Below are 24,588 nucleotides of genomic sequence, written 5' to 3'. Positions count from 1 at the left end.
TAGTCACCTGGGACTGCTTCATGGTAGGTGCCTAAATTGGCTCGTCTCTGCTGGGACGTAGCTCCCATGCCAGGTAGCAGTCTGGGTGTCTGCCCGGGTAGCTTCTCCAGTTGTTGTTTCTGCTCTAGGAGTTAGCTCCAGTGCCAAGTAGCTGCCAGAGGTTCCTCCCAGCAGGGTATCTGACTGAGGTGCTTTGACTCCCATAGCAGGTATTTCCCATCCCAGATAGCAGCCCAAATTTCTGCCCAGGTAGCTGCCCGAGTGACGTAGCCTGCACTTGCAGGAAGCTGCCATCCAAGGTAGCTCTCATCTACCCACCTGTGTGGTCCCACTTGGGACTCCTCTGAAGTAGCTGCCAGGGTTGGTTTTCCACTTTGGGCAGTTAGCTCCCATACCAGGTAGCCACCCAGGACGCCTCCCAGGTAGCTGCTCGAGTTAGTTTCCCTCCTCAGGGAAGAAGTTCCCATCTCCGGTATCAACGGGGGCCTCCTGTGACGTAGCTGCCTGAGATGGTTTTGCCTCTGCAGGGAGATAGCTTCCATGCCAGGTATGCACCAGAAAGTCCTCTGAGGCAGCTGCCTGAACTGGATTGCCTTTGCTGGGAGGAAGCCCCCATCCAAGGTAGCAGCCTGAGTTGTTCTGGCTCTGCTGCGAGGTCGCTCTTACCCCCACGGAGCTGCTTGGGAATCCTCTGGTACAGCTTCCTGAATTGTTTTGCCTCAATGGGAAGTTGCTCCCATCTGAGGTAGCTGCCCAGGACTCCTCGCAGGAAGCTGCCCAAGTTGATTTGCCTCCTCAGGGAGGCAGCTCTCAGCCCGGGTAGCTGCCTAGGACTCCTCCAAGGTAGCTGTCCCAGTTGATTTGCCTCTGCTAGGATGAAGCTCCCACGGCAGATATCCGAGTAGGACTCCTCCCAGGAGGTAGTCGCCCCAGTTGGGTTTCCTCCACTGGAGGTCGCTCCCATTCCAGGTAGCCACCTGGGACTCCTCCCAGGCAGCCGGTCGATCTGGCTTTCCTCTGCTGGGATGCAACAGCCACCCCAGGTAGTGGCCCGGGACTCCTCGCAGGCAGAAACTCGAGTTGGTTTGCCTCCACGGGGAGGCAGCTCCCACTGCAGGGAGCTGCTCAGCACTCCTCCCAGGTAGCCATCTTGGTTGGTTTTCCTCTGCTGTGTAAAAGGTCTCGTCCTGGGTCGCTGATGAGGACTCCTCTGCAGGGATGAAGCTTCTTTGCCAGGTAGCCACCCAGGAATCCTCCCAGGGAGACACTTAAATTGGTTTGCTGCTGCGGGGAGGAAGCTTCTATCCCAGGAGCAAGTCCTAGTCTGCCTATGATCCTGCCCAGGCAGCTGACCGGGTAGCTTGGCCTCCACTGGAGGTAGATGACGCCACAGGGAGCTGTTCGGGATTACTCCCGGGATTTCTCCAAGGTAGTCTGTCCAGTGGGCTTGCCTCTGCATGAAGTATGCTCCATCTTCACAAGTAGCTGCCCACAATTCCTCCCAGGTAGTGGCCCGAGTTGTTTTGCTTCTGCTCGCTGGAAGCTCCCATCCCAGGGAGCCACCCAGAATTCCTCCCAGGCAGGCACCCGAGTGGGTTGACATTTGCAGGGAGGCAGCTCCCATCCCAGGTAGCAGCCCGGAACTCCTCCCAGGCAGTTACCCGCATTGGTATGCCTCTCCGAGAGGAAGCACCCATTCCAGGTAGCCACCCTGGACTACTCCCTGGTAGCTGCCCAGGATGGTTTTCTTCCATGTAGACAAAGCCCCTATTGTAGGTAGCATCCCAGGAAATCTCCCAGATACCACCTGCACTGATTGTCTTCCATGGGGATTTAGCTCCCATCCCAGGTAGCCACCCGGGACTCCTCCCAGGTAGTGGCCTGAGTTGGTTTGCCTCTTCTTGCAGGAAGCTGCCATCCCAGGGAGCCACCCGGGACTCCTCCCAGGTAGTGGCCTGAGTTGGTTTGCCTCTTCTTGCAGGAAGCTGCCATCCCAGGGAGCCACCCGGGACTCCTCCCAGGTAGTGGCCTGAGTTGGTTTGCCTCTTTTTCCAAGCAGCTCCCATCCCATGGAGCCACCCGAGACTCCTCCCAGGTAGCCGTCCAAGTTGGTGCTTTTCTTCTCCACAAAGTTTGCTCTGTTTCTAGGTAGCTGCCCAGGACTCCTCCCAGGCAGGCACCCGAGTTGGTTTACTCTGCTGCAAGGAGGATCCCATCCCAGGGAGCAGCCCGGAACTTCTCCCAGGTAGCAGCCTGAGTGTCTTTTCCTTTGCAGAGAGGTTCCTAAAATCCCAGGTAGCCACCCGGGACTCCTCCCAGGTAGCAGCCTGAGTTGGTTTGCCTCTTCTTGCAGGAAGCTCCCATTCCAGGTAGCAGCCCGGAACTCCTCCCAGGTAGCAGCCTGAGTGTCTTTTCCTTTACAGAGATGTCGCTCCCATCCCAGGTAGCAGCCCGGAACTCCTGCAGGTAGCAGCCTGAGTGTCTTTTCCTTTACAGAGATGTCGCTCCCATCCCAGGTAGCAGCCTGGAACTCCTCCCAGGTAGCAGCCTGAGTGTCTTTTCCTTTGCAGAGAGGTTCCTAAAATCCCAGGTAGCCACCCGGGACTCCTCCCAGGTAGCAGCCTGAGTTGGTTTGCCTCTTCTTGCAGGAAGCTCCTATCCCAGGGAGCCACCCAGGACTCCTCCCAGGTAGCGGCCCAAGTTGGTGCTTTCTTCTCCACAAAGTTTTCTCTCTTTTCTAGGTAGCTACCCAGGACTCCTCCCAGGCAGGCACCCGAGTTGGTTTACTCTGCTGCAAGGAGGCTCCCATCCCAGGTAGCAGCCCGGAACGTCTCCCAGGTAGCGGCCTGAGTTGGTTTGCCTCTTTATCCAAGCAGCTCCCATCCCAGGGAGCCACCCAGAACTCCTCCCAGGTAGCCGTCCAAGTTGGTGCTTTTCTTCTCCACAAAGTTTGCTCTGTTTCTAGGTAGCTGCCCAGGACTCCTCCCAGGCAGGCACCCGAGTTGGTTTACTTTGCTGCAAGGAGGCTCCCATCCCAGGTAGAAGCCCGGAACGTCTCCCAGGTAGCAGCCTGAGTGTCTTTTCCTTTGCAGAGAGGTTCCTAAAATCCCAGGTAGCCACCCGGGACTCCTCCCAGGTAGTGGCCTGAGTTGGTTTGCCTCTTCTTGCAGGAAGCTCCCATCCCAGGTAGCAGCCCGGAACTCCTCCCAGGTAGCAGCCTGAGTGTCTTTTCCTTTACAGAGATGTCGCTCCCATCCCAGGTAGCAGCCCAGAACTCCTCCCAGGCAGCTCCCTGAGTGTCTTTTCCTTTGCAGAGAGGTCGCTCCCATCCCAGGTAGCAGCCCGGGACTCCTCCCAGGTAGCGGCCTGAGTTGGTTTGCCTCTTTTTCCAAGCAGCTCCCATCCCAGGGAGCCACCCAGGACTCCTCCCAGGTAGCCGTCCAAGTTGGTGCTTTTCTTCTCCACAAAGTTTGCTCTGTTTCTAGGTAGCTGCCCAGGACTCCTCCCAGGCAGGCACCCGAGTTGGTTTACTCTGCTGCAAGGAGGCTCCTATCCCAGGTAGCAGCCCGGAACTCCTCCCAGGTAGCAGCCTGAGTGTCTTTTCCTTTACAGAGATGTCGCTCCCATCCCAGGTAGCAGCCCGGAACTCCTGCAGGTAGCAGCCTGAGTGTCTTTTCCTTTACAGAGATGTCGCTCCCATCCCAGGTAGCAGCCTGGAACTCCTCCCAGGTAGCAGCCTGAGTGTCTTTTCCTTTGCAGAGAGGTCCCTCCCATTCCAGGGAGCCACCTGGAACTCCTCCCAGGTAGCAGCCTGAGTGTCTTTTCCTTTGCAGAGAGGTCGCTCCCATCCCAGGTAGCCACCTGGAACTCCTCCCAGGTAGCAGCCTGAGTGTCTTTTCCTTTGTGGAGAGGTCGCTCCAATCCCAGGTAGCAGCCCAGAACTCCTCCCAGGCAGTTCCCTGAGTGTCTTTTCCTTTGTGGAGAGGTCGCTCCCATCCCAGGTAGCAGCCCAGGACTCCTCCCAGGTAGCAACCTGAGCTGGTTTTCCTCTTCTTGCAGGAAGCTCCCATCCCAGGGAGCCACCCGGGACTCCTCCCAGGTAGTGGCCTGAGTTGGTTTCCCTCTGTGGTGTAAAAGATCTTGTCCCAGATCACCGATGAGGACTCCCTCTGAGTTAGTGGCCCTTCTTGGCTTGTCTCCACTGGGAGGAAGCTCTTTCCTTCCATATCCACATAGGACTTCCCCCGGGTAGCCACCAGATTTGATTTGCTTCTGCTGCAAGTAGCTCCATTCCCCAGTAGCTGTCTGCGACTCCTCCCAGCTAGTGCCCAAGTTGGTTTGCCTCTGCTCGCAGGAGGCTCCCAATGCAAATAGCTGCCCAGGACTCCTCCCGTGTAGCTGGCCACCTGAGTTGGTTTGCCTTCTCTGAGAGGAAACTCCCATCTTAGGTATGCACACAGGAAACCTCCAAGGTAGGCACCCAAGGTGGTTTGCCTCCGTTAGGAGGAAGCTGCCATCCCAGTCATCCACTTGGGACTCCTCCCATGCCGCTCCCTGAGCACTCTTGTCTCCTCTGAGGTCTATCTGGCATCCCAGGTCGCAGTCCGGGACTATTTCCAGGTAGCCACGCTAGTTGGTTTGCCTCTGCATGAATTCAGCTCTCCTCCTGGGGTGCCGTTCAGGACTCCTCCCAGGTAGCTGCCTGCGGTCATTTGCCTTTGCAGTGTGGTAGCTCTCATGCCAGATAGCTGCCCCAGACTCCTCCTCGGTAGCCATCCAAATGATTTTGCCTCCGCTGGCCATAAATCTCATCCCAGGTAGCCACGCAGGACTCCTCCCACGTAGACACCCAAGCTGGTTTTCCTCTGCCTGAAGTTGGCTCCGTTCCTTGGCAGCCACCCAGAATTCCTCTCAGGGAGCTTCCAGATTGATTTGCATCTCTGTGAAGTTTGCTCCCTTCCTGGGTTGCCTTCCCCGAGTAGCTCCTCCCAGGTAGCCATCTGAGTTGGTTTTCCTGTGCAGAGATGAAGCTCCTTTGTCAGGCAGCCACGCAGGAATCCTCCCAGGGAGACACTTAGATCGGTTTGCTTCTGCAGGGAGGAAGCTTCCATCCCAGCCTCAAGGACCTCAGCTTGTAAGAGCCAGAGGTCGAGAAGTTTCTTGTCCTCCTGGCCCCAAACAGCCTCTTCAGGATGCACCAGCTGCTCCAGCATCTTTGGCTCCTTGACCCTCAGGGCACCCGCAGGCCCGTGCTCCAGCCCCAGCACAGGCTCCTGCGCTGAGAGCAAGCGGTGGGTCAGCGCCACCCCGCCTTGCCTGCTTTGGCCACACACCCACAAGCGAGCTCCTCGCTCGAGGAGATCAAATCAGGCTCCTGACTGACAACGTTAAGAGCCCCCTCAGCACACAGGAGAGGAGATGAGGAGAGGAGGTGGGAGGAGAAGAGAGGAGCAAAGGCGAGACCTGGCACTTGTGCTGAGAGGAGGCGTTCATAAGGGTGAGGGGGAAGGGAAGCTGCCACTGGAGGTGGCAGGACCTCTCAAGAGGGGCTGGGGGTGGTCAAGGGCGGCAGGAGGAGTGGGCTAGACGTGGGCATTAGTGCTGGGGAAGTGGGAGTGGGCACGGGAGGCAGCGTTAGGCAGCGTTAGAGAGCGGAGCAGCAGACACGGGCACTTCACGAGCCCATGAGGCATGGCAGTGAGAGGTCTCAGCACCAAAGTAGGGCAGATAAGGTGCAAAGCAAGGGCTGGAAGTAAGGCCAGAGGAAGGCCAGGAGGAGATCTGCCTACCAAACGGAGGTGCAGCTGCTGAGCGCTTCCATCGTTCGGTGTCCGGAGGTGCAGGCAGCGGTGCCCCCGCATGTCCTGCGATAACGCCTCGCTCGGTAGCCATCGACAGCCCTGCTGCCCTCGCGGGGGTGCGTGTGCGCCCAGGGACGGCCTCCAGAGAGCCCTTGGCTGCAGCCAGCTCTGTGCGTGCTGCCAAGCCTGGCAGCCTGGCCGGGCCGGGAGGCTCCGGCTCGGGTCCTGCCCGGGGCATTGTGACTGCGCTGCCGGGCAACAGCACTGTGACACGGGGCACGGGGCCCCGCCGCAGCCTCCCCTGCCAGCTGTCTGCTGGCCCAGCATCGCTGTGGGGCAAGAAGGCCACGGCGCTGGGCCCCCTTGGTCCGTCCTGCCCGTGCCGGCGGACGTGTGAATCCATGAGCCAGCACGTGTCATGGTGGGTGGGCTGCTCAGTGCCGCCCCCTCGCCCCTTCTCTGGCAGGAGCTGGTCATCGTCTTCCGCTCCATCACGGCCATCGCATGGACGTGACAGAGAGGGGAAAAAGCGGGGCTGCTGGAGAGGCTGGGCTGGGGGCAGCAGGGCAGGAAAGGCCCCGGAAACGCCAGAGGTGGGTGGTAGGGGCAGCCCCCGAGGAGTGCTGGAGACGTCTGTGATCCTGTTGTGGGCAAAGCCACCTCGACTCATGGAGGGTCAGTGCACTTAATTTCTTGTCAGTTAACACAAGCTTCTGACAACTGATGCAAGTATTGAGAAAATAAAGGACACACAGAACCAAAAAAACACTTTCAGAAACACCTCTCCTCCTTCTTCCCCAGTCTCCGCTTCCCTTCTTTTTGCTGCAGAAAACATTCAGTCCATCCAAATGCCTCTTGTGAGGCAACAGGCGCCGCAGGGGGTTGGGGTCATGTAAACAGCGGCTTCTTTCTGCTGCTCTTTGCTTCTTACTGGCTTCCGCTGCTGCTCTATTCCTTCAGGGATGTCCCTGCCCTGGCGTGGGTTGCCCACAGGCTGCAGTCTCTCGGGGTGTTCGTACATCCCTTTGGCAGGCGCTGTCGCCCCAAATGTGTGCCTCCAGCCCCTCAAAGCTGTTGCTTGCTTTCTGAAGTATGTCTGATCGGAGTGCCCTGTGCTCCCCAGGTAGGCTGATGTTTCCATCCCTTTCCAAGCTGGCTATGACTTGCACACGGCGGTTCCTGACCTCCCCCACCACTGCAGCCCCCCACTATGTACACCTTGCCACGTACGGCCATTGCAGCTCCACACACCACTCCTGTGGCCACCGCCTGCCAGCCGAACGGGAGCCGGGACATGGGTCCCTATTAGGGACAGAGAGCACGAGGGCAAGGCCAGAGACTCCCTCAGGATCAGCCCCACCTCGTGGCCTTGCCTCCGTGCAGGGAAGCACGGCAGCCACCCGCACACATCTCCCCCGGGATTTCGGGGTGGGGAGCGGGGCCCAGCCCAGCAGTGTCCCCCACACCTCCTCTCTCTCTGGTCCCCACGCCTGGGGTCCTCCTCCCCTGGCCTTTCCCCCACCAGCACGCTGGCTCTCCAGGGAGAGCCTCCCCCAGCTCTTGCCGGCCTCTCCCCCCGCAGCCATCCCGCCCTGTCCCTTGCCACGCTCCGGCCCCATGCCCCCACTCAGGCAGCCACAGCAGTGCTTTCAGGTGGGCAGCCCAGCCGGGGAACACCCCCTCGCAGCCTCTGTGCCTGCGCAGCAGCCCCAGGAAAGGCCGTGCCGCAGGCTGCGCGCATCCAGCCTCCCCACAGCAGAAAAGGCAGAGCCGCGCCGCGCACCGACATTGCTCCAGGCAAGCTGCACGAGCCTGGGAGGGCGCTGGAAAGCTGGGAGATGTGAGATGTCGCTTTCCCTGCACCCTGGAAGCGGGAAAAGCAAAGTGCACCCACGTGGCTGTCAGCTCTCAGCACATTTCCTGGAATAGGATGGTGCCGTGTGCCTGACAGCAACCCAGGAAAGCAGCCCACGTGCACTTACAGCCCAAGGGCTGCTGTGCCCTGACTACTGAGGGATGAAACCTTGTGGGAGAGATGGCCTCCCTGGACCGGGTGAGGGCTGGCTGTGGTCCCCCTTCAGCCTGTCAAACCTACCCCGTGATGGTGGCAGAAAGAAGAGAGTGACAATGGAAAGCACAGCAGGATTTAGTGAGGAAGAGGTGCTGCTGGACTCAGGAAGGGGGGCTGAAGGGTGAGTCAGTGAGCCTCCTGGCCCTGCAGAAAGGGTTGGACGACGCCCCTGCCATCCCTCCACGTATTCCCTCTGCTCCAGGTAATGCATGACGCCCAGCCCTTGCAGTGCTCCTGGGGAGCAGGGCAGAGCTGCGGACAGCTGGAGGTGAGGAGCTGCATTGCTTGTGCAGGGGAGGGCCTGCCCGCTCAGAGACGAAGGCAGGAGATGCTCCCGCCTCCGCCCAGCGATGCACACCCAGCTCTGCAGACTGGGCTCTGCATGCCCTCGCACGGGTGTTTCTCCCCACAGAGCTCGTGGGGAGCCAGGGAGCGCTGCAACTGGGCTGGGCAGTTTCACAAAGGGATGCTTGGGCTCGGGTCAGAAACCCCATTCTTCCTCCCCAGGGAGCTTGCCCGTGGCCCTGAGATGGGAGGGGAGGACAAGGCCAGGCACCTCTTGCTGGGAGACCAACATCTCTCCCAGGTACCAGTCCTCCCAGGCACAGCAGAGCAGTGGTCTCTGCCTCCACCCGTTCTGGGCCAAGTCTTGGGCCAAGGCCAAGGAGCAAGGAGGAGAAAAGGCCTGGTTCTGGGCCAAGTCTTGGGCCAAGGCCAAGGAGCAAGGAGGAGAAAAGGCCAAAGGGAGGCTGCACTTGCATGTGAAGCCTATGGCACAAGTCACCCGCTATTCCTTTGCCACCATACATCTCCCTGAGATACCAGCTCGGGACAAATACAGCTACACAGGCCCCTGGACCCAGCGACTCATGATCTGGAGGCTGCTCAGAGAAACCATGGGGCTTTATTAGCCCAGAACTAAGGGTCAGGGCTGGGAGCCAGGCTGGAGGTGGGGAGGAGAAGGTGCCCGCAGCAAGGGGAGGAGGAGGAGGAGGCAGGGCAGCAGGAGGACAGCTGCCCACCACCATGGAGAGAGCTCCTCCCCTTCCCCCACAGCGAATAACATCGCCAGCAAGCATAGTGCCCTGTAAAACCGGGGTGCCAGTGGGAACTGGACACATTCTACCAGAGGTGACACCAGCCCCATGTCCATCACTCCTCTGAGCCCAAGGAACAGGAGCACACCCCAGGGGATCCCGGCCTTCATCCCACCCCTCCTCTTCCCATGCCCTCCGGCCCAAGGGCACGCTCAAGAGCCATCCCTCAGAGGACAGTGCAGAAAGACGGCTGCTCTTCTGGCTGCTGTGACCTTGGGAAGGTGCTGGTGGGAGAGACTGGCGCAGGCTGAGGTGCTGACAGCGGACTGCACAGGTCTTCAGCCAATCTCAGGTAGTCCAATTTGTGGACACCCTTGCTTTTGCAGCGCGCTTGCTCAGGCTGTAATAGGAACAGACACTGCGAGTGAGCAGAGACCTCTCTCTGGCCCGAGGGACCAAACGAGCCCCAGGCTCCCTCAGACCCACTCCAACATTAATAGCCTGGGGGTGTGAGGCAGCCACTGAGGAGAGCGGCTATATGTGGAGAGAGGCAGCGCAGGCTCCCAGGGACAAATGGCACTGCACAGGCCTGGGCCGTGCCCCACACACAGACCCATGTGCTAGCAAGGTCTCTGGGCAGGGAGGAGCTGCTGGAGAGCGCAGCAGAGGGGAAGGACCAACAGGTCGTCTCTCACATCGGTGCCCACCCAAAAGATGCCCAGGAGCAGGGGCAGGGCCAGAGGCCTTAGTCATCCCCCCCCGCCCCGTCCCAGTGTGCTCTGTCCCCTGTTTATTCCCCCGGCATTTTGCTGAGTCCCGCCTCACCGGCACGTCCCACGGCTGCACAGGCGTTCCGTTGCTGTACATGCAGCACTGCTGCCTACAGCACGTTTCAGCCTCCTTCGCCACCAGGTCCCAGCGGCTCCCCTTGCCCACAAGATTCGTCGGGTCAGCCGGGTCGAGAATGACAGGCCTACGATTCAGGGAGACACAAAGGGGCGCAGTGTGGCCCTGTTCACAGCACCCCTAGCGGTTGCCCCCCCCCCCCCCCAGCTCCCTCTGCCCACCCCTCCTGGACGCTCCGGCAGCCCTGCAAACCCCACCTGGGGCAGGCCTGAGTGCCCTGTGGAGCTGCCAGATGAACAGCTGTGGCCTTGGGAGCCAGGGCAGAAAGGAGGGAAGTGGTGCCTCCCCGTGGGACTTGCGGACATTTCCCTGAGCCGGGCTCCTGAAGTGCTGGGAGGACCCTTCCTTGCACAGAAGCACAGCGATAGTCACAGCCATGGACCTTTCCTTTCATTTCCTGCAGCAGCTGCACCCCATGGCTCAGCTCTGGAGTGACAGAAGACAGTGGAAGGGGCTGTTCCCCTGGCCTAGGCTAATGTTGCTCACACGCCCATCGCACAGTCCTCGTGTCCTTGTCCCAGGGCCGGGCACACAGAGCGGGGAGCTCCCTGGCAGCCCAGGGCAGAAAGGGTGGAGGGCACCAAGGGTGCTCTGGCAGCCCTCGGCTCCCACAGGGGCTTCTCGTGGGGCCTGCCAGGCCCGGGCTAGCTGTGCTGCTGCACCTCCTGCCCCTCCTGCCTCAGCCCTGGGACAAGGACAAGCCCTGCCTGGAGCTGAGCCATGGGGCGGAGCTGCTGCAGGAAACGAAACCCAGAGGGTTTGTGAGCAGGCTGAGCTGAGCCATGGGGCGGAGGTGCTGCAGGAAACGAAACCCAGAGGGTTTGTGAGCAGGCTGAGCTGCAGAGCTGCACAGCTGCTGTCACAACTCCAGCAGTGACTCATGGAGCTCTACGACACCCCGTCACGGCAGCTGGACAAGTTCATGTATGAGGTGCTGCAGCCTGACAGCATATTCCTGGAGCAGCTGCGCCGTGCTGTGCACACCATCTGCGAGTTCCTGAAGCCAGTTCCCTGTCTGGCCTCACTGAGCAGAGAGGCCCCACCGCCTTCAGCAGCAATGCTGTCCAGAGGCCCCGCTGCACCCTGCACCCAACCCTCGCCTGGGCAGGAGATGGGGGCTGTGGAGCGCCTCTGGAGGATGAGCGGAAGGGGACCAGCCCAGGGGTGGGCATTTTCCACACAAGCTGGCAGCTGCCCAGGGAGGACTGGGCAGCAGATGGGTGGGTGCAGACAGGCAGGTGAACTGACCTGCTTTTGCTGAGCTGGCACGACAGGTAGCGACTCAGAATCACATCCTCGAAGTCGTAGTTGACAGTCCAGTAGACACAGAGCTCCTGGTAGTGCTGGAGCAGTTCCAGCACTGTGCGGAAGGCCTCGGCCATGCTGAAGTTTGTTTTCCCACTCCCCCACTCCCAGGCGTAGACCGCCAGGAGTTCCAGGGCATACTGCGGTGGCAGGGTCTCACCTTTTCTCAGCATCCACTTGTGCTGACGGACGTACTGAGATGGACAGAGCAGAGCAGTGAGTGTGCCCATGGGCAGGATGCAGATCTGTTCAGCCTTGTGGAGGGCTGGGAGTCCTGGCAGTTCATTTTTGGCAGTTCTTCCCCTCCATTCCCAGCCCCTTCCACCTCCCTCTGACCCTGGAGGAGAATCACTGCTTTCAAGGTGCCAGCCCTGGCCCCCCAGAAGCCCTGGGAAGTCTGGCCCCACTTACCCTCTTGTACCAGTGCTTCACCAGGCGGATCAGGCTCTTCACTTTGGTGGGGCGGTCGATGATGAAGTCCCGCTGCAGCTCCGTGAAGCAGGTGGAGAATTCACCCCCCTGCACGCACTGCTGGAAGAGCTGGATGTAAACCTTGGGGTCAGTCTTGTAGCCAGAGATAACGTGGTCTGCGAGAGAGAAGCAAAGCAGAAAGATACAGACGTGAGGGGTGCACGACGGGGACAGGGAGCTGGGACACCTCAGTCCCAGTGAGCTCTGCTGTAGGCAAGGGCTGGGCAGAGCAGCAGGGTCCCCTGGCTCAGGAATCGCCTGGCAGAGTGGGCAGCCAGGCAGGGCAGCAGACCGTACGTAGCGCGTCATAGGCTGGCAGCACATCAAAGCTGATGGACTCAGAGAGTGTCCTGGAGCTCAGCTGGAAGCTCAGCACGCGGGGATTCGGCCAACGATTCACTTCAAACTCCACCTCAAAATGCTTCTGCTGTTGGCATTCCACCAGCCTCTTCTGGATCTCACGGATGATCTCTGCCCGGTTTTTCTCCTGATCTTCATAGTCCTCGAAGCAGTTGAGAAACACCACGAGGTCAGCATCAGAGCTCTTTTTGAGGGCTGTGCCTTTGCCTGCAGATCCACCCTGCAGGGAACAGGAGAGTTACCGCTGGCTGCCCATAGTCTGCCTTCCTGCAGGGCTTCCCTCAACAGCAGGAGGGCCAGCGGGACCAGTAGGGCCCTCAGCTTTTCCCCTGACTCTGACGGAGCTGGGGACATGTGGGCAAGACCTACTGACCAAGCCTGGGCACACAGAGGGACCCCAAAACCCACTTGTCCCCTGTGACTCTTGGCGTCAGGGTCAGCCGGGTCTGGACTCCTGGTCCAGAGTCAGTGCCCTCCTCAGCAGAAAAGCATGTCTGAACTTCTCAAGCTTTGGGTCCTGCAACCACAGCTTCTGCCAGGCTAAAAGACTTCCTGCTCTCCAGCATCTTTCCACACACTGGGTTATAAAACAACTCCCAAAATGACTCCCTGGAAAATGCCTGCCTGGAGACACTGAGCAAACTGAGCTGTCACATCTTCAGCCCTATCTGGCAGGCCTTGCCTAAAGCTCTGCTGACGCCCTGTGCCCTACCAGCACGCCTTTCGGGCCATAAAAACAAGTAACCCAGGACTCTTCAACTCAGAACAGCCCATCATGTCCTTGAAATGTCAGGCTATTCTCATTGAATGAAACAGAGATTTCCAGCAAACAAGAAGCCTGAAAGGACACTTGGAAACACCTGCAAGGATGTTTTCTTCCTCCCTCTCTGGAGCTTTCCCAGGGCTGGGATTGCTGCCTGTTCCCCAGGCCCTGAGCTGCACAACACGGCAGTGGAAATTCAGGACTCTCTCTGCCCAGCCCAACAGGGAAATGAGTGCCCAATTCCCATCGTCCAGGTATGAGTGAGGGGCCAGGCACCCATCTTGGTTAAGACACCAGGTGCTTCCCAGCAGTGGAAGCACTGAGAAGAGCCCTTTTTGAGGACTGGGGGCACCTCCAGCAAACACGCCTGCCAAAATGTGCTGGAACTGCTTCTCCAACAAGTAATCCCTCCTACCTCAAGCTGGGAGAGCGAGGGACCCAGCGGGTCAGGAAGGCTGTGACCTAGCAGCCCCAGGGCCCCACTAACCTTGACAACCTTGAGGACCCGTGTTCGGGGCGGAGGTGCCCCCGCAAAGCAGTTGTCCCGCAGGAACTCGCAGATGGTGTGCACAGCACGGCGCAGCTGCTCCAGGAATATGCTGTCAGGCTGCAGCACCTCAAAGATGAACTTGTCCAGCTGCCGCGACGGGGTGTCGTAGAGCTCCATGAATCACTGCTGCAGCTGTGACAGCAGCCGTGCAGCTCTGCAGCTCAGCCTGCTCACAAACCCTCTGGGTTTCGTTTCCTGCAGCAGCTCCGCCCCATGGCTCAGCTCCAGGCAGGGCTTGTCCTTGTCCCAGGGCTGAGGCAGGAGGGGCAGGAGGTGCAGCAGCACAGCTAGCCCGGGCCTGGCAGGCCCCACGAGAAGCCCCTGTGGGAGCCGAGGGCTGCCAGAGCACCCTTGGTGCCCTCCACCCTTTCTGCCCTGGGCTGCCAGGGAGCTCCCCGCTCTGTGTGCCCGGCCCTGGGACAAGGACACGAGGACTGTGCGATGGGCGTGTGAGCAACATTAGCCTAGGCCAGGGGAACAGCCCCTTCCACTGTCTTCTGTCACTCCAGAGCTGAGCCATGGGGTGCAGCTGCTGCAGGAAATGAAAGGAAAGGTCCATGGCTGTGACTATCGCTGTGCTTCTGTGCAAGGAAGGGTCCTCCCAGCACTTCAGGAGCCCGGCTCAGGGAAATGTCCGCAAGTCCCACGGGGAGGCACCACTTCCCTCCTTTCTGCCCTGGCTCCCAAGGCCACAGCTGTTCATCTGGCAGCTCCACAGGGCACTCAGGCCTGCCCCAGGTGGGGTTTGCAGGGCTGCCGGAGCGTCCAGGAGGGGTGGGCAGAGGGAGCTGGGGGGGGGGGGGGGGCAACCGCTAGGGGTGCTGTGAACAGGGCCACACTGCGCCCCTTTGTGTCTCCCTGAATCGTAGGCCTGTCATTCTCGACCCGGCTGACCCGACGAATCTTGTGGGCAAGGGGAGCCGCTGGGACCTGGTGGCGAAGGAGGCTGAAACGTGCTGTAGGCAGCAGTGCTGCATGTACAGCAACGGAACGCCTGTGCAGCCGTGGGACGTGCCGGTGAGGCGGGACTCAGCAAAATGCCGGGGGAATAAACAGGGGACAGAGCACACTGGGACGGGGCGGGGGGGGATGACTAAGGCCTCTGGCCCTGCCCCTGCTCCTGGGCATCTTTTGGGTGGGCACCGATGTGAGAGACGACCTGTTGGTCCTTCCCCTCTGCTGCGCTCTCCAGCAGCTCCTCCCTGCCCAGAGACCTTGCTAGCACATGGGTCTGTGTGTGGGGCACGGCCCAGGCCTGTGCAGTGCCATTTGTCCCTGGGAGCCTGCGCTGCCTCTCTCCACATATAGCCGCTCTCCTCAGTGGCTGCCTCACACCCCCAGGCTATTAATGTTGGAGTGGGTCTGAGGGAGCCTGGGGCTCGTTTGGTCCCTCGGGCCAGAGAGAGGTCTCTGCTCACTCGCAGTGTCTGTTCCTATTACAGCCTGAGCAAGCGCGCTGCAAAAGCAAGGGTGTCCACAAATTGGACTACCTGAGATTGGCTGAAGACCTGTGCAGTCCGCTGTCAGCACCTCAGCCTGCGCCAGTCTCTCCCACCAGCACCTTCCCAAGGTCACAGCAGCCAGAAGAGCAGCCGTCTTTCTGCACTGTCCTCTGAGGGATGGCTCTTGAGCGTGCCCTTGGGCCGGAGGGCATGGGAAGAGGAGGGGTGGGATGAAGGCCGGGATCCCCTGGGGTGTGCTCCTGTTCCTTGGGCTCAGAGGAGTGATGGACATGGGGCTGGTGTCACCTCTGGTAGAATGTGTCCAGTTCCCACTGGCACCCCGGTTTTACAGGGCACTATGCTTGCTGGCGATGTTATTCGCTGTGGGGGAAGGGGAGGAGCTCTCTCCATGGTGGTGGGCAGCTGTCCTCCTGCTGCCCTGCCTCCTCCTCCTCCTCCCCTTGCTGCGGGCACCTTCTCCTCCCCACCTCCAGCCTGGCTCCCAGCCCTGACCCTTAGTTCTGGGCTAATAAAGCCCCATGGTTTCTCTGAGCAGCCTCCAGATCATGAGTCGCTGGGTCCAGGGGCCTGTGTAGCTGTATTTGTCCCGAGCTGGTATCTCAGGGAGATGTATGGTGGCAAAGGAATAGCGGGTGACTTGTGCCATAGGCTTCACATGCAAGTGCAGCCTCCCTTTGGCCTTTTCTCCTCCTTGCTCCTTGGCCTTGGCCCAAGACTTGGCCCAGAACCAGGCCTTTTCTCCTCCTTGCTCCTTGGCCTTGGCCCAAGACTTGGCCCAGAACGGGTGGAGGCAGAGACCACTGCTCTGCTGTGCCTGGGAGGACTGGTACCTGGGAGAGATGTTGGTCTCCCAGCAAGAGGTGCCTGGCCTTGTCCTCCCCTCCCATCTCAGGGCCACGGGCAAGCTCCCTGGGGAGGAAGAATGGGGTTTCTGACCCGAGCCCAAGCATCCCTTTGTGAAACTGCCCAGCCCAGTTGCAGCGCTCCCTGGCTCCCCACGAGCTCTGTGGGGAGAAACACCCGTGCGAGGGCATGCAGAGCCCAGTCTGCAGAGCTGGGTGTGCATCGCTGGGCGGAGGCGGGAGCATCTCCTGCCTTCGTCTCTGAGCGGGCAGGCCCTCCCCTGCACAAGCAATGCAGCTCCTCACCTCCAGCTGTCCGCAGCTCTGCCCTGCTCCCCAGGAGCACTGCAAGGGCTGGGCGTCATGCATTACCTGGAGCAGAGGGAATACGTGGAGGGATGGCAGGGGCGTCGTCCAACCCTTTCTGCAGGGCCAGGAGGCTCACTGACTCACCCTTCAGCCCCCCTTCCTGAGTCCAGCAGCACCTCTTCCTCACTAAATCCTGCTGTGCTTTCCATTGTCACTCTCTTCTTTCTGCCACCATCACGGGGTAGGTTTGACAGGCTGAAGGGGGACCACAGCCAGCCCTCACCCGGTCCAGGGAGGCCATCTCTCCCACAAGGTTTCATCCCTCAGTAGTCAGGGCACAGCAGCCCTTGGGCTGTAAGTGCACGTGGGCTGCTTTCCTGGGTTGCTGTCAGGCACACGGCACCATCCTATTCCAGGAAATGTGCTGAGAGCTGACAGCCACGTGGGTGCACTTTGCTTTTCCCGCTTCCAGGGTGCAGGGAAAGCGACATCTCACATCTCCCAGCTTTCCAGCGCCCTCCCAGGCTCGTGCAGCTTGCCTGGAGCAATGTCGGTGCGCGGCGCGGCTCTGCCTTTTCTGCTGTGGGGAGGCTGGATGCGCGCAGCCTGCGGCACGGCCTTTCCTGGGGCTGCTGCGCAGGCACAGAGGCTGCGAGGGGGTGTTCCCCGGCTGGGCTGCCCACCTGAAAGCACTGCTGTGGCTGCCTGAGTGGGGGCATGGGGCCGGAGCGTGGCAAGGGACAGGGCGGGATGGCTGCGGGGGGAGAGGCCGGCAAGAGCTGGGGGAGGCTCTCCCTGGAGAGCCAGCGTGCTGGTGGGGGAAAGGCCAGGGGAGGAGGACCCCAGGCGTGGGGACCAGAGAGAGAGGAGGTGTGGGGGACACTGCTGGGCTGGGCCCCGCTCCCCACCCCGAAATCCCGGGGGAGATGTGTGCGGGTGGCTGCCGTGCTTCCCTGCACGGAGGCAAGGCCACGAGGTGGGGCTGATCCTGAGGGAGTCTCTGGCCTTGCCCTCGTGCTCTCTGTCCCTAATAGGGACCCATGTCCCGGCTCCCGTTCGGCTGGCAGGCGGTGGCCACAGGAGTGGTGTGTGGAGCTGCAATGGCCGTACGTGGCAAGGTGTACATAGTGGGGGGCTGCAGTGGTGGGGGAGGTCAGGAACCGCCGTGTGCAAGTCATAGCCAGCTTGGAAAGGGATGGAAACATCAGCCTACCTGGGGAGCACAGGGCACTCCGATCAGACATACTTCAGAAAGCAAGCAACAGCTTTGAGGGGCTGGAGGCACACATTTGGGGCGACAGCGCCTGCCAAAGGGATGTACGAACACCCCGAGAGACTGCAGCCTGTGGGCAACCCACGCCAGGGCAGGGACATCCCTGAAGGAATAGAGCAGCAGCGGAAGCCAGTAAGAAGCAAAGAGCAGCAGAAAGAAGCCGCTGTTTACATGACCCCAACCCCCTGCGGCGCCTGTTGCCTCACAAGAGGCATTTGGATGGACTGAATGTTTTCTGCAGCAAAAAGAAGGGAAGCGGAGACTGGGGAAGAAGGAGGAGAGGTGTTTCTGAAAGTGTTTTTTTGGTTCTGTGTGTCCTTTATTTTCTCAATACTTGCATCAGTTGTCAGAAGCTTGTGTTAACTGACAAGAAATTAAGTGCACTGACCCTCCATGAGTCGAGGTGGCTTTGCCCACAACAGGATCACAGACGTCTCCAGCACTCCTCGGGGGCTGCCCCTACCACCCACCTCTGGCGTTTCCGGGGCCTTTCCTGCCCTGCTGCCCCCAGCCCAGCCTCTCCAGCAGCCCCGCTTTTTCCCCTCTCTGTCACGTCCATGCGATGGCCGTGATGGAGCGGAAGACGATGACCAGCTCCTGCCAGAGAAGGGGCGAGGGGGCGGCACTGAGCAGCCCACCCACCATGACACGTGCTGGCTCATGGATTCACACGTCCGCCGGCACGGGCAGGACGGACCAAGGGGGCCCAGCGCCGTGGCCTTCTTGCCCCACAGCGATGCTGGGCCAGCAGACAGCTGGCAGGGGAGGCTGCGGCGGGGCCCCGTGCCCCGTGTCACAGTGCTGTTGCCCGGCAGCGCAGTCACAATGCCCCGGGCAGGACCCGAGCCGGAGCCTCCCGGCCCGGCCAGGCTGCCAGGCTTGGCAGCACGCACAGAGCTGGCTGCAGCCAAGGGCTCTCTGGAGGCCGTCCCTGGGCGCACACGCACCCCCGCGAGGGCAGCAGGGCTGTCGATGGCTACCGAGCGAGGCGTTATCGCAGGACATGCGGGGGCACCGCTGCCTGCACCTCCGGACACCGAACGATGGAAGCGCTCAGCAGCTGCACCTCCGTTTGGTAGGCAGATCTCCTCCTGGCCTTCCTCTGGCCTTACTTCCGGCCCTTGCTTTGCACCTTATCTGCCCTGCTTCGGTGCTGAGACCTCTCACTGCCATGCCTCATGGGCTCGTGAAGTGCCCGTGTCTGCTGCTCCGCTCTCTAACGCTGCCTAACGCTGCCTCCCGTGCCCACTCCCACTTCCCCAGCACTAATGCCCACGTCTAGCCCACTCCTCCTGCCGCCCTTGACCACCCCCAGCCCCTCTTGAGAGGTCCTGCCACCTCCAGTGGCAGCTTCCCTTCCCCCTCACCCTTATGAACGCCTCCTCTCAGCACAAGTGCCAGGTCTCGCCTTTGCTCCTCTCTTCTCCTCCCACCTCCTCTCCTCATCTCCTCTCCTGTGTGCTGAGGGGGCTCTTAACGTTGTCAGTCAGGAGCCTGATTTGATCTCCTCGAGCGAGGAGCTCGCTTGTGGGTGTGTGGCCAAAGCAGGCAAGGCGGGGTGGCGCTGACCCACCGCTTGCTCTCAGCGCAGGAGCCTGTGCTGGGGCTGGAGCACGGGCCTGCGGGTGCCCTGAGGGTCGAGGAGCCAAAGATGCTGGAGCAGCTGGTGCATCCTGAAGAGGCTGTTTGGGGCCAGGAGGACAAGAAACTTCTCGACCTCTGGCTCTTACAAGCTGAGGTCCTTGAGGCTGGGATGGAAGCTTCCTCCCTGCAGAAGCAAACCGATCTAAGTGTCTCCCTGGGAGGATTCCTGCGTGGCTGCCTGACAAAGGAGCTTCATCTCTGCACAGGAAAACCAACTCAGATGGCTACCTGGGAGGAGCTACTCGGGGAAGGCAACCCAGGAAGGGAGCAAACTTCACAGAGATGCAAATCAATCTGGAAGCTCCCTGAGAGGAATTCTGGGTGGCTGCCAAGGAACGGAGCCAACTTCAGGCAGAGGAAAACCAGCTTGGGTGTCTACGTGGGAGGAGTCCTGCGTGGCTACCTGGGATGAGATTTATGGCCAGCGGAGGCAAAATCATTTGGATGGCTACCGGGGAGGAGTCTGGGGCAGCTATCTGGCATGAGAGCTACCACACTGCAAAGGCAAATGACCGCAGGCAGCTACCTGGGAGGAGTCCTGAACGGCACCCCAGGAGGAGAGCTGAATTCATGCAGAGGCAAACCAACTAGCGTGGCTACCTGGAAATAGTCCCGGACTGCGACCTGGGATGCCAGATAGACCTCAGAGGAGACAAGAGTGCTCAGGGAGCGGCATGGGAGGAGTCCCAAGTGGATGACTGGGATGGCAGCTTCCTCCTAACGGAGGCAAACCACCTTGGGTGCCTACCTTGGAGGTTTCCTGTGTGCATACCTAAGATGGGAGTTTCCTCTCAGAGAAGGCAAACCAACTCAGGTGGCCAGCTACACGGGAGGAGTCCTGGGCAGCTATTTGCATTGGGAGCCTCCTGCGAGCAGAGGCAAACCAACTTGGGCACTAGCTGGGAGGAGTCGCAGACAGCTACTGGGGAATGGAGCTACTTGCAGCAGAAGCAAATCAAATCTGGTGGCTACCCGGGGGAAGTCCTATGTGGATATGGAAGGAAAGAGCTTCCTCCCAGTGGAGACAAGCCAAGAAGGGCCACTAACTCAGAGGGAGTCCTCATCGGTGATCTGGGACAAGATCTTTTACACCACAGAGGGAAACCAACTCAGGCCACTACCTGGGAGGAGTCCCGGGTGGCTCCCTGGGATGGGAGCTTCCTGCAAGAAGAGGAAAACCAGCTCAGGTTGCTACCTGGGAGGAGTCCTGGGCTGCTACCTGGGATGGGAGCGACCTCTCCACAAAGGAAAAGACACTCAGGGAACTGCCTGGGAGGAGTTCTGGGCTGCTACCTGGGTTTGGAGCGACCTCTCCACAAAGGAAAAGACACTCAGGCTGCTACCTGGGAGGAGTTCCAGGTGGCTACCTGGGATGGGAGCGACCTCTCTGCAAAGGAAAAGACACTCAGGCTGCTACCTGGGAGGAGTTCCGGGCTGCTACCTGGGATGGGAGGGACCTCTCTGCAAAGGAAAAGACACTCAGGGAGCTGCCTGGGAGGAGTTCTGGGCTGCTACCTGGGATGGGAGCCTCCTTGCAGCAAAGTAAACCAACTCGGGTGCCTGCCTGGGAGGAGTCCTGGGCAGCTACCTAGAAACAGAGCAAACTTTGTGGAGAAGAAAAGCACCAACTTGGACGGCTACCTGGGAGGAGTCCTGGGTGGCTCCCTGGGATGGGAGCTGCTTGGAAAAAGAGGCAAACCAACTCAGGCCGCTACCTGGGAGGAGTTCCGGGCTGCTACCTGGAATGGGAGCTTCCTGCAAGAAGAGGCAAACCAACTCAGGCTGCTACCTGGGAGGAGTCCCGGGCTGCTACCTGGGATGGGAGCGACCTCTCTGCAAAGGAAAAGACACTCAGGGAGCTGCCTGGGAGGAGTTCTGGGCTGCTACCTGGGATGGGAGCCTCCTTGCAGCAAAGTAAACCAACTCGGGTGCCTGCCTGGGAGGAGTCCTGGGCAGCTACCTAGAAACAGAGCAAACTTTGTGGAGAAGAAAGCACCAACTTGGGCTGCTACCTGGGAGGAGTCCTGGGTGGCTCCCTGGGATAGAAGCTTCCTGCAAGAAGAGGCAAACCAACTCAGGCCGCTACCTGGGAGGAGTCCCAAGCTGCTACCTGGGATGGGAGCGACCTCTCTGCAAAGGAAAAGACACTCAGGCTGCTACCTGGGAGGAGTTCCGGGCTGCTACCTGGAATGGGAGCTTCCTGCAAGAAGAGGCAAACCAACTCAGGCTGCTACCTGGGAGGAGTCCCGGGCTGCTACCTGGGATGGGAGCGACCTCTCTGCAAAGGAAAAGACACTCAGGGAGCTGCCTGGGAGGAGTTCTGGGCTGCTACCTGGGATGGGAGCGACATCTCTGTAAAGGAAAAGACACTCAGGCTGCTACCTGGGAGGAGTTCCGGGCTGCTACCTGGAATGGGAGCTTCCTGCAAGAAGAGGCAAACCAACTCAGGCTGCTACCTGGGAGGAGTCCCGGGTGGCTACCTGGGATTTTAGGAACCTCTCTGCAAAGGAAAAGACACTCAGGCTGCTACCTGGGAGAAGTTCCGGGCTGCTACCTGGGATGGGAGCCTCCTTGCAGCAGAGTAAACCAACTCAGGTGCCTGCCTGGGAGGAGTCCTGGGCAGCTACCTAGAAACAGAGCAAACTTTGTGGAGAAGAAAAGCACCAACTTGGACCGCTACCTGGGAGGAGTCTCGGGTGGCTCCATGGAATGGGAGCTGCTTGGAAAAAGAGGCAAACCAACTCAGGCCACTACCTGGGAGGAGTCCCGGGTGGCTCCCTGGGATGGCAGCTTCCTGCAAGAAGAGGCAAACCAACTCAGGCCACTACCTGGGAGGAGTCCCGGGTGGCTACCTGGGATGGGAGCTAAATCCCCATGGAAGACAATCAGTGCAGGTGGTATCTGGGAGATTTCCTGGGATGCTACCTACAATAGGGGCTTTGTCTACATGGAAGAAAACCATCCTGGGCAGCTACCAGGGAGTAGTCCAGGGTGGCTACCTGGAATGGGTGCTTCCTCTCGGAGAGGCATACCAATGCGGGTAACTGCCTGGGAGGAGTTCCGGGCTGCTACCTGGGATGGGAGCTGCCTCCCTGCAAATGTCAACCCACTCGGGTGCCTGCCTGGGAGGAATTCTGGGTGGCTCCCTGGGATGGGAGCTTCCAGCGAGCAGAAGCAAAACAACTCGGGCCACTACCTGGGAGGAATTGTGGGCAGCTACTTGTGAAGATGGAGCATACTTCATGCAGAGGCAAGCCCACTGGACAGACTACCTTGGAGAAATCCCGGGAGTAATCCCGAACAGCTCCCTGTGGCGTCATCTACCTCCAGTGGAGGCCAAGCTACCCGGTCAGCTGCCTGGGCAGGATCATAGGCAGACTAGGACTTGCTCCTGGGATAGAAGCTTCCTCCCCGCAGCAGCAAACCAATTTAAGTGTCTCCCTGGGAGGATTCCTGGGTGGCTACCTGGCAAAGAAGCTTCATCCCTGCAGAGGAGTCCTCATCAGCGACCCAGGACGAGACCTTTTACACAGCAGAGGAAAACCAACCAAGATGGCTACCTGGGAGGAGTGCTGAGCAGCTCCCTGCAGTGGGAGCTGCCTCCCCGTGGAGGCAAACCAACTCGAGTTTCTGCCTGCGAGGAGTCCCGGGCCACTACCTGGGGTGGCTGTTGCATCCCAGCAGAGGAAAGCCAGATCGACCGGCTGCCTGGGAGGAGTCCCAGGTGGCTACCTGGAATGGGAGCGACCTCCAGTGGAGGAAACCCAACTGGGGCGACTACCTCCTGGGAGGAGTCCTACTCGGATATCTGCCGTGGGAGCTTCATCCTAGCAGAGGCAAATCAACTGGGACAGCTACCTTGGAGGAGTCCTAGGCAGCTACCCGGGCTGAGAGCTGCCTCCCTGAGGAGGCAAATCAACTTGGGCAGCTTCCTGCGAGGAGTCCTGGGCAGCTACCTCAGATGGGAGCAACTTCCCATTGAGGCAAAACAATTCAGGAAGCTGTACCAGAGGATTCCCAAGCAGCTCCGTGGGGGTAAGAGCGACCTCGCAGCAGAGCCAGAACAACTCAGGCTGCTACCTTGGATGGGGGCTTCCTCCCAGCAAAGGCAATCCAGTTCAGGCAGCTGCCTCAGAGGACTTTCTGGTGCATACCTGGCATGGAAGCTATCTCCCTGCAGAGGCAAAACCATCTCAGGCAGCTACGTCACAGGAGGCCCCCGTTGATACCGGAGATGGGAACTTCTTCCCTGAGGAGGGAAACTAACTCGAGCAGCTACCTGGGAGGCGTCCTGGGTGGCTACCTGGTATGGGAGCTAACTGCCCAAAGTGGAAAACCAACCCTGGCAGCTACTTCGGAGGAGTCCCAAGTGGGACCACACAGGTGGGTAGATGAGAGCTACCTTGGATGGCAGCTTCCTGCAAGTGCAGGCTACGTCACTCGGGCAGCTACCTGGGCAGAAATTTGGGCTGCTATCTGGGATGGGAAATACCTGCTATGGGAGTCAAAGCACCTCAGTCAGATACCCTGCTGGGAGGAACCTCTGGCAGCTACTTGGCACTGGAGCTAACTCCTAGAGCAGAAACAACAACTGGAGAAGCTACCCGGGCAGACACCCAGACTGCTACCTGGCATGGGAGCTACGTCCCAGCAGAGACGAGCCAATTTAGGCACCTACCATGAAGCAGTCCCAGGTGACTACCTAGTATGCGATCTACCTCCTAGCAGAAACAAGCAATGGGTAGGTATCTGGCAGGAGTCCCATGTGGCTCCCTGGGAAGGGCGCTAACTCCATGCAGGGGTAAAAAAGCTGAGGCGACTTCCTGGGATAAGTTCCTGGAGGATACCTGGGACTGGAGCTACCTCCCACCACAGAAAAACAAATGTGGGTGCCAATCCTGGGCGGCTACTTGGGATCGGCGCTACCACCCAGTGGAGGCAAACCAACTTGGGCGGCTACCTGGGAGGATCTGTAGGAGATCTTTGAGGAATCCATGGAATTTGAGGTGGCCATGTACGACGTCTGGCAGCTGCACTGCTCCTGAGTGCATGACTTCTGCCTCTTTGTGGAAACCACCAGCCTGGATGAGGGCTATATGCTCATGGAAGGCCATGGTCCACCAGAGCAAAGACGAGGGAAATCTCCTTGGGGATGTGCTCCTGGACACCGGAGCACACCGGTGTGTGACACCTCCTTTTGAAGCCCTTTCTTCAAGAGGTGGAGAGCTTTGCCACGATGGAGGAAGAACCCTGCAGCCTGGAGGGCAGAGGAGAGCCATGCCAGAGAAGATAGGCCTGGTGGGACCTCGGAGGGCCTCTTTGTCAAGGAGACTGGAATACAGGGCCTAGCAAAGAGAGGCGATACCACTCTACAGCCTCCTCGAGCCAGGAGAAAGACTGGCAGCCCAAATGCAGGTGTGGCCCTGACCAGCCTGGCCTTCATCTCCCATTGGGACGGCACTGCAGGGCACTGACCACCCCGGTGTCAGCCGTACCAGAGAGCAGCAAGGGCCAGCAACTCCCTCAGGGCAGGTGAGCTGGGAGCTGTGGGTGGCCCCAGGGCAGGCTATCCCTCACTGACAGCGTGCAGTCCCTCAGGGAATGAACGTGGCAGGCAGAGCTGGGAGCTGGGAACAGGGTCCATGAGCACTCCTGGACAAGGGGAAGCAATGAACCATGTCCAGGGTGCATTCCGAAAGACCCATCAGGAGCAAAAGGAGCTGGGGCCAGAGACTGGACCGGAGACTACCTAAAACATACATCTGCGATCCATTCAGGAGGCAAGTTGAGAGA

At 59.9% G+C, this 24,588-nt stretch overlaps 1 protein-coding gene and 1 long non-coding RNA gene across 2 annotated transcripts; one reads left to right on the top strand and one right to left on the bottom strand.

The window, feature by feature from the left end:
• Nucleotides 1-7,920: 7,920 nt before the first annotated feature.
• On the bottom strand, nucleotides 7,921-13,556 carry OAS1 (2'-5'-oligoadenylate synthetase 1). The gene is made up of 6 exons (XM_067306864.1): nucleotides 13,202-13,556; nucleotides 11,889-12,171; nucleotides 11,532-11,707; nucleotides 11,064-11,314; nucleotides 9,735-9,882; nucleotides 7,921-9,309 (listed from the first exon to the last, which is right to left on the bottom strand). The coding sequence occupies exons 1-6, from the start codon at nucleotides 13,379-13,381 to the stop codon at nucleotides 9,136-9,138; spliced, it is 1,212 nt and encodes a 403-aa protein (XP_067162965.1). The 5' UTR covers nucleotides 13,382-13,556; the 3' UTR covers nucleotides 7,921-9,135.
• An 83-nt stretch (nucleotides 13,557-13,639) lies between these two features.
• Nucleotides 13,640-16,096, top strand: LOC136993551 (uncharacterized). Its single transcript, XR_010885921.1, has 3 exons — nucleotides 13,640-13,713; nucleotides 14,134-14,281; nucleotides 14,707-16,096. It is a non-coding gene; the product is annotated as an uncharacterized lncRNA (long non-coding RNA).
• The last annotated feature ends 8,492 nt before the right edge of the window (nucleotides 16,097-24,588 follow it).

Source organism: Apteryx mantelli, chromosome 17, assembly GCF_036417845.1.
Source record: "Apteryx mantelli isolate bAptMan1 chromosome 17, bAptMan1.hap1, whole genome shotgun sequence".
Lineage (NCBI taxonomy): Eukaryota > Metazoa > Chordata > Aves > Apterygiformes > Apterygidae > Apteryx > Apteryx mantelli.
This window is presented reverse-complemented; position numbering and strand designations above follow the sequence as displayed.

What these genes read in the sequence shown, in the direction of transcription:
- OAS1 (XM_067306864.1), bottom strand. Translation starts at nt 13,381, where the DNA reads ATGGAGCTCTACGACACCCCGTCGCGGCAGCTGGACAAGTTCATCTTT. An exon ending in GGGTCCTCAAGGTTGTCAAG is followed by an intron (nt 12,172 to 13,201) that starts GTTAGTGGGGCC and finishes TGTTCCCTGCAG; the next exon opens with GGTGGATCTGCAGGCAAAGG. An exon ending in TGCCAGCTCAGCAAAAGCAG is followed by an intron (nt 9,883 to 11,063) that starts GTCAGTTCACCT and finishes CCTGAATCGTAG; the next exon opens with GCCTGTCATTCTCGACCCGG.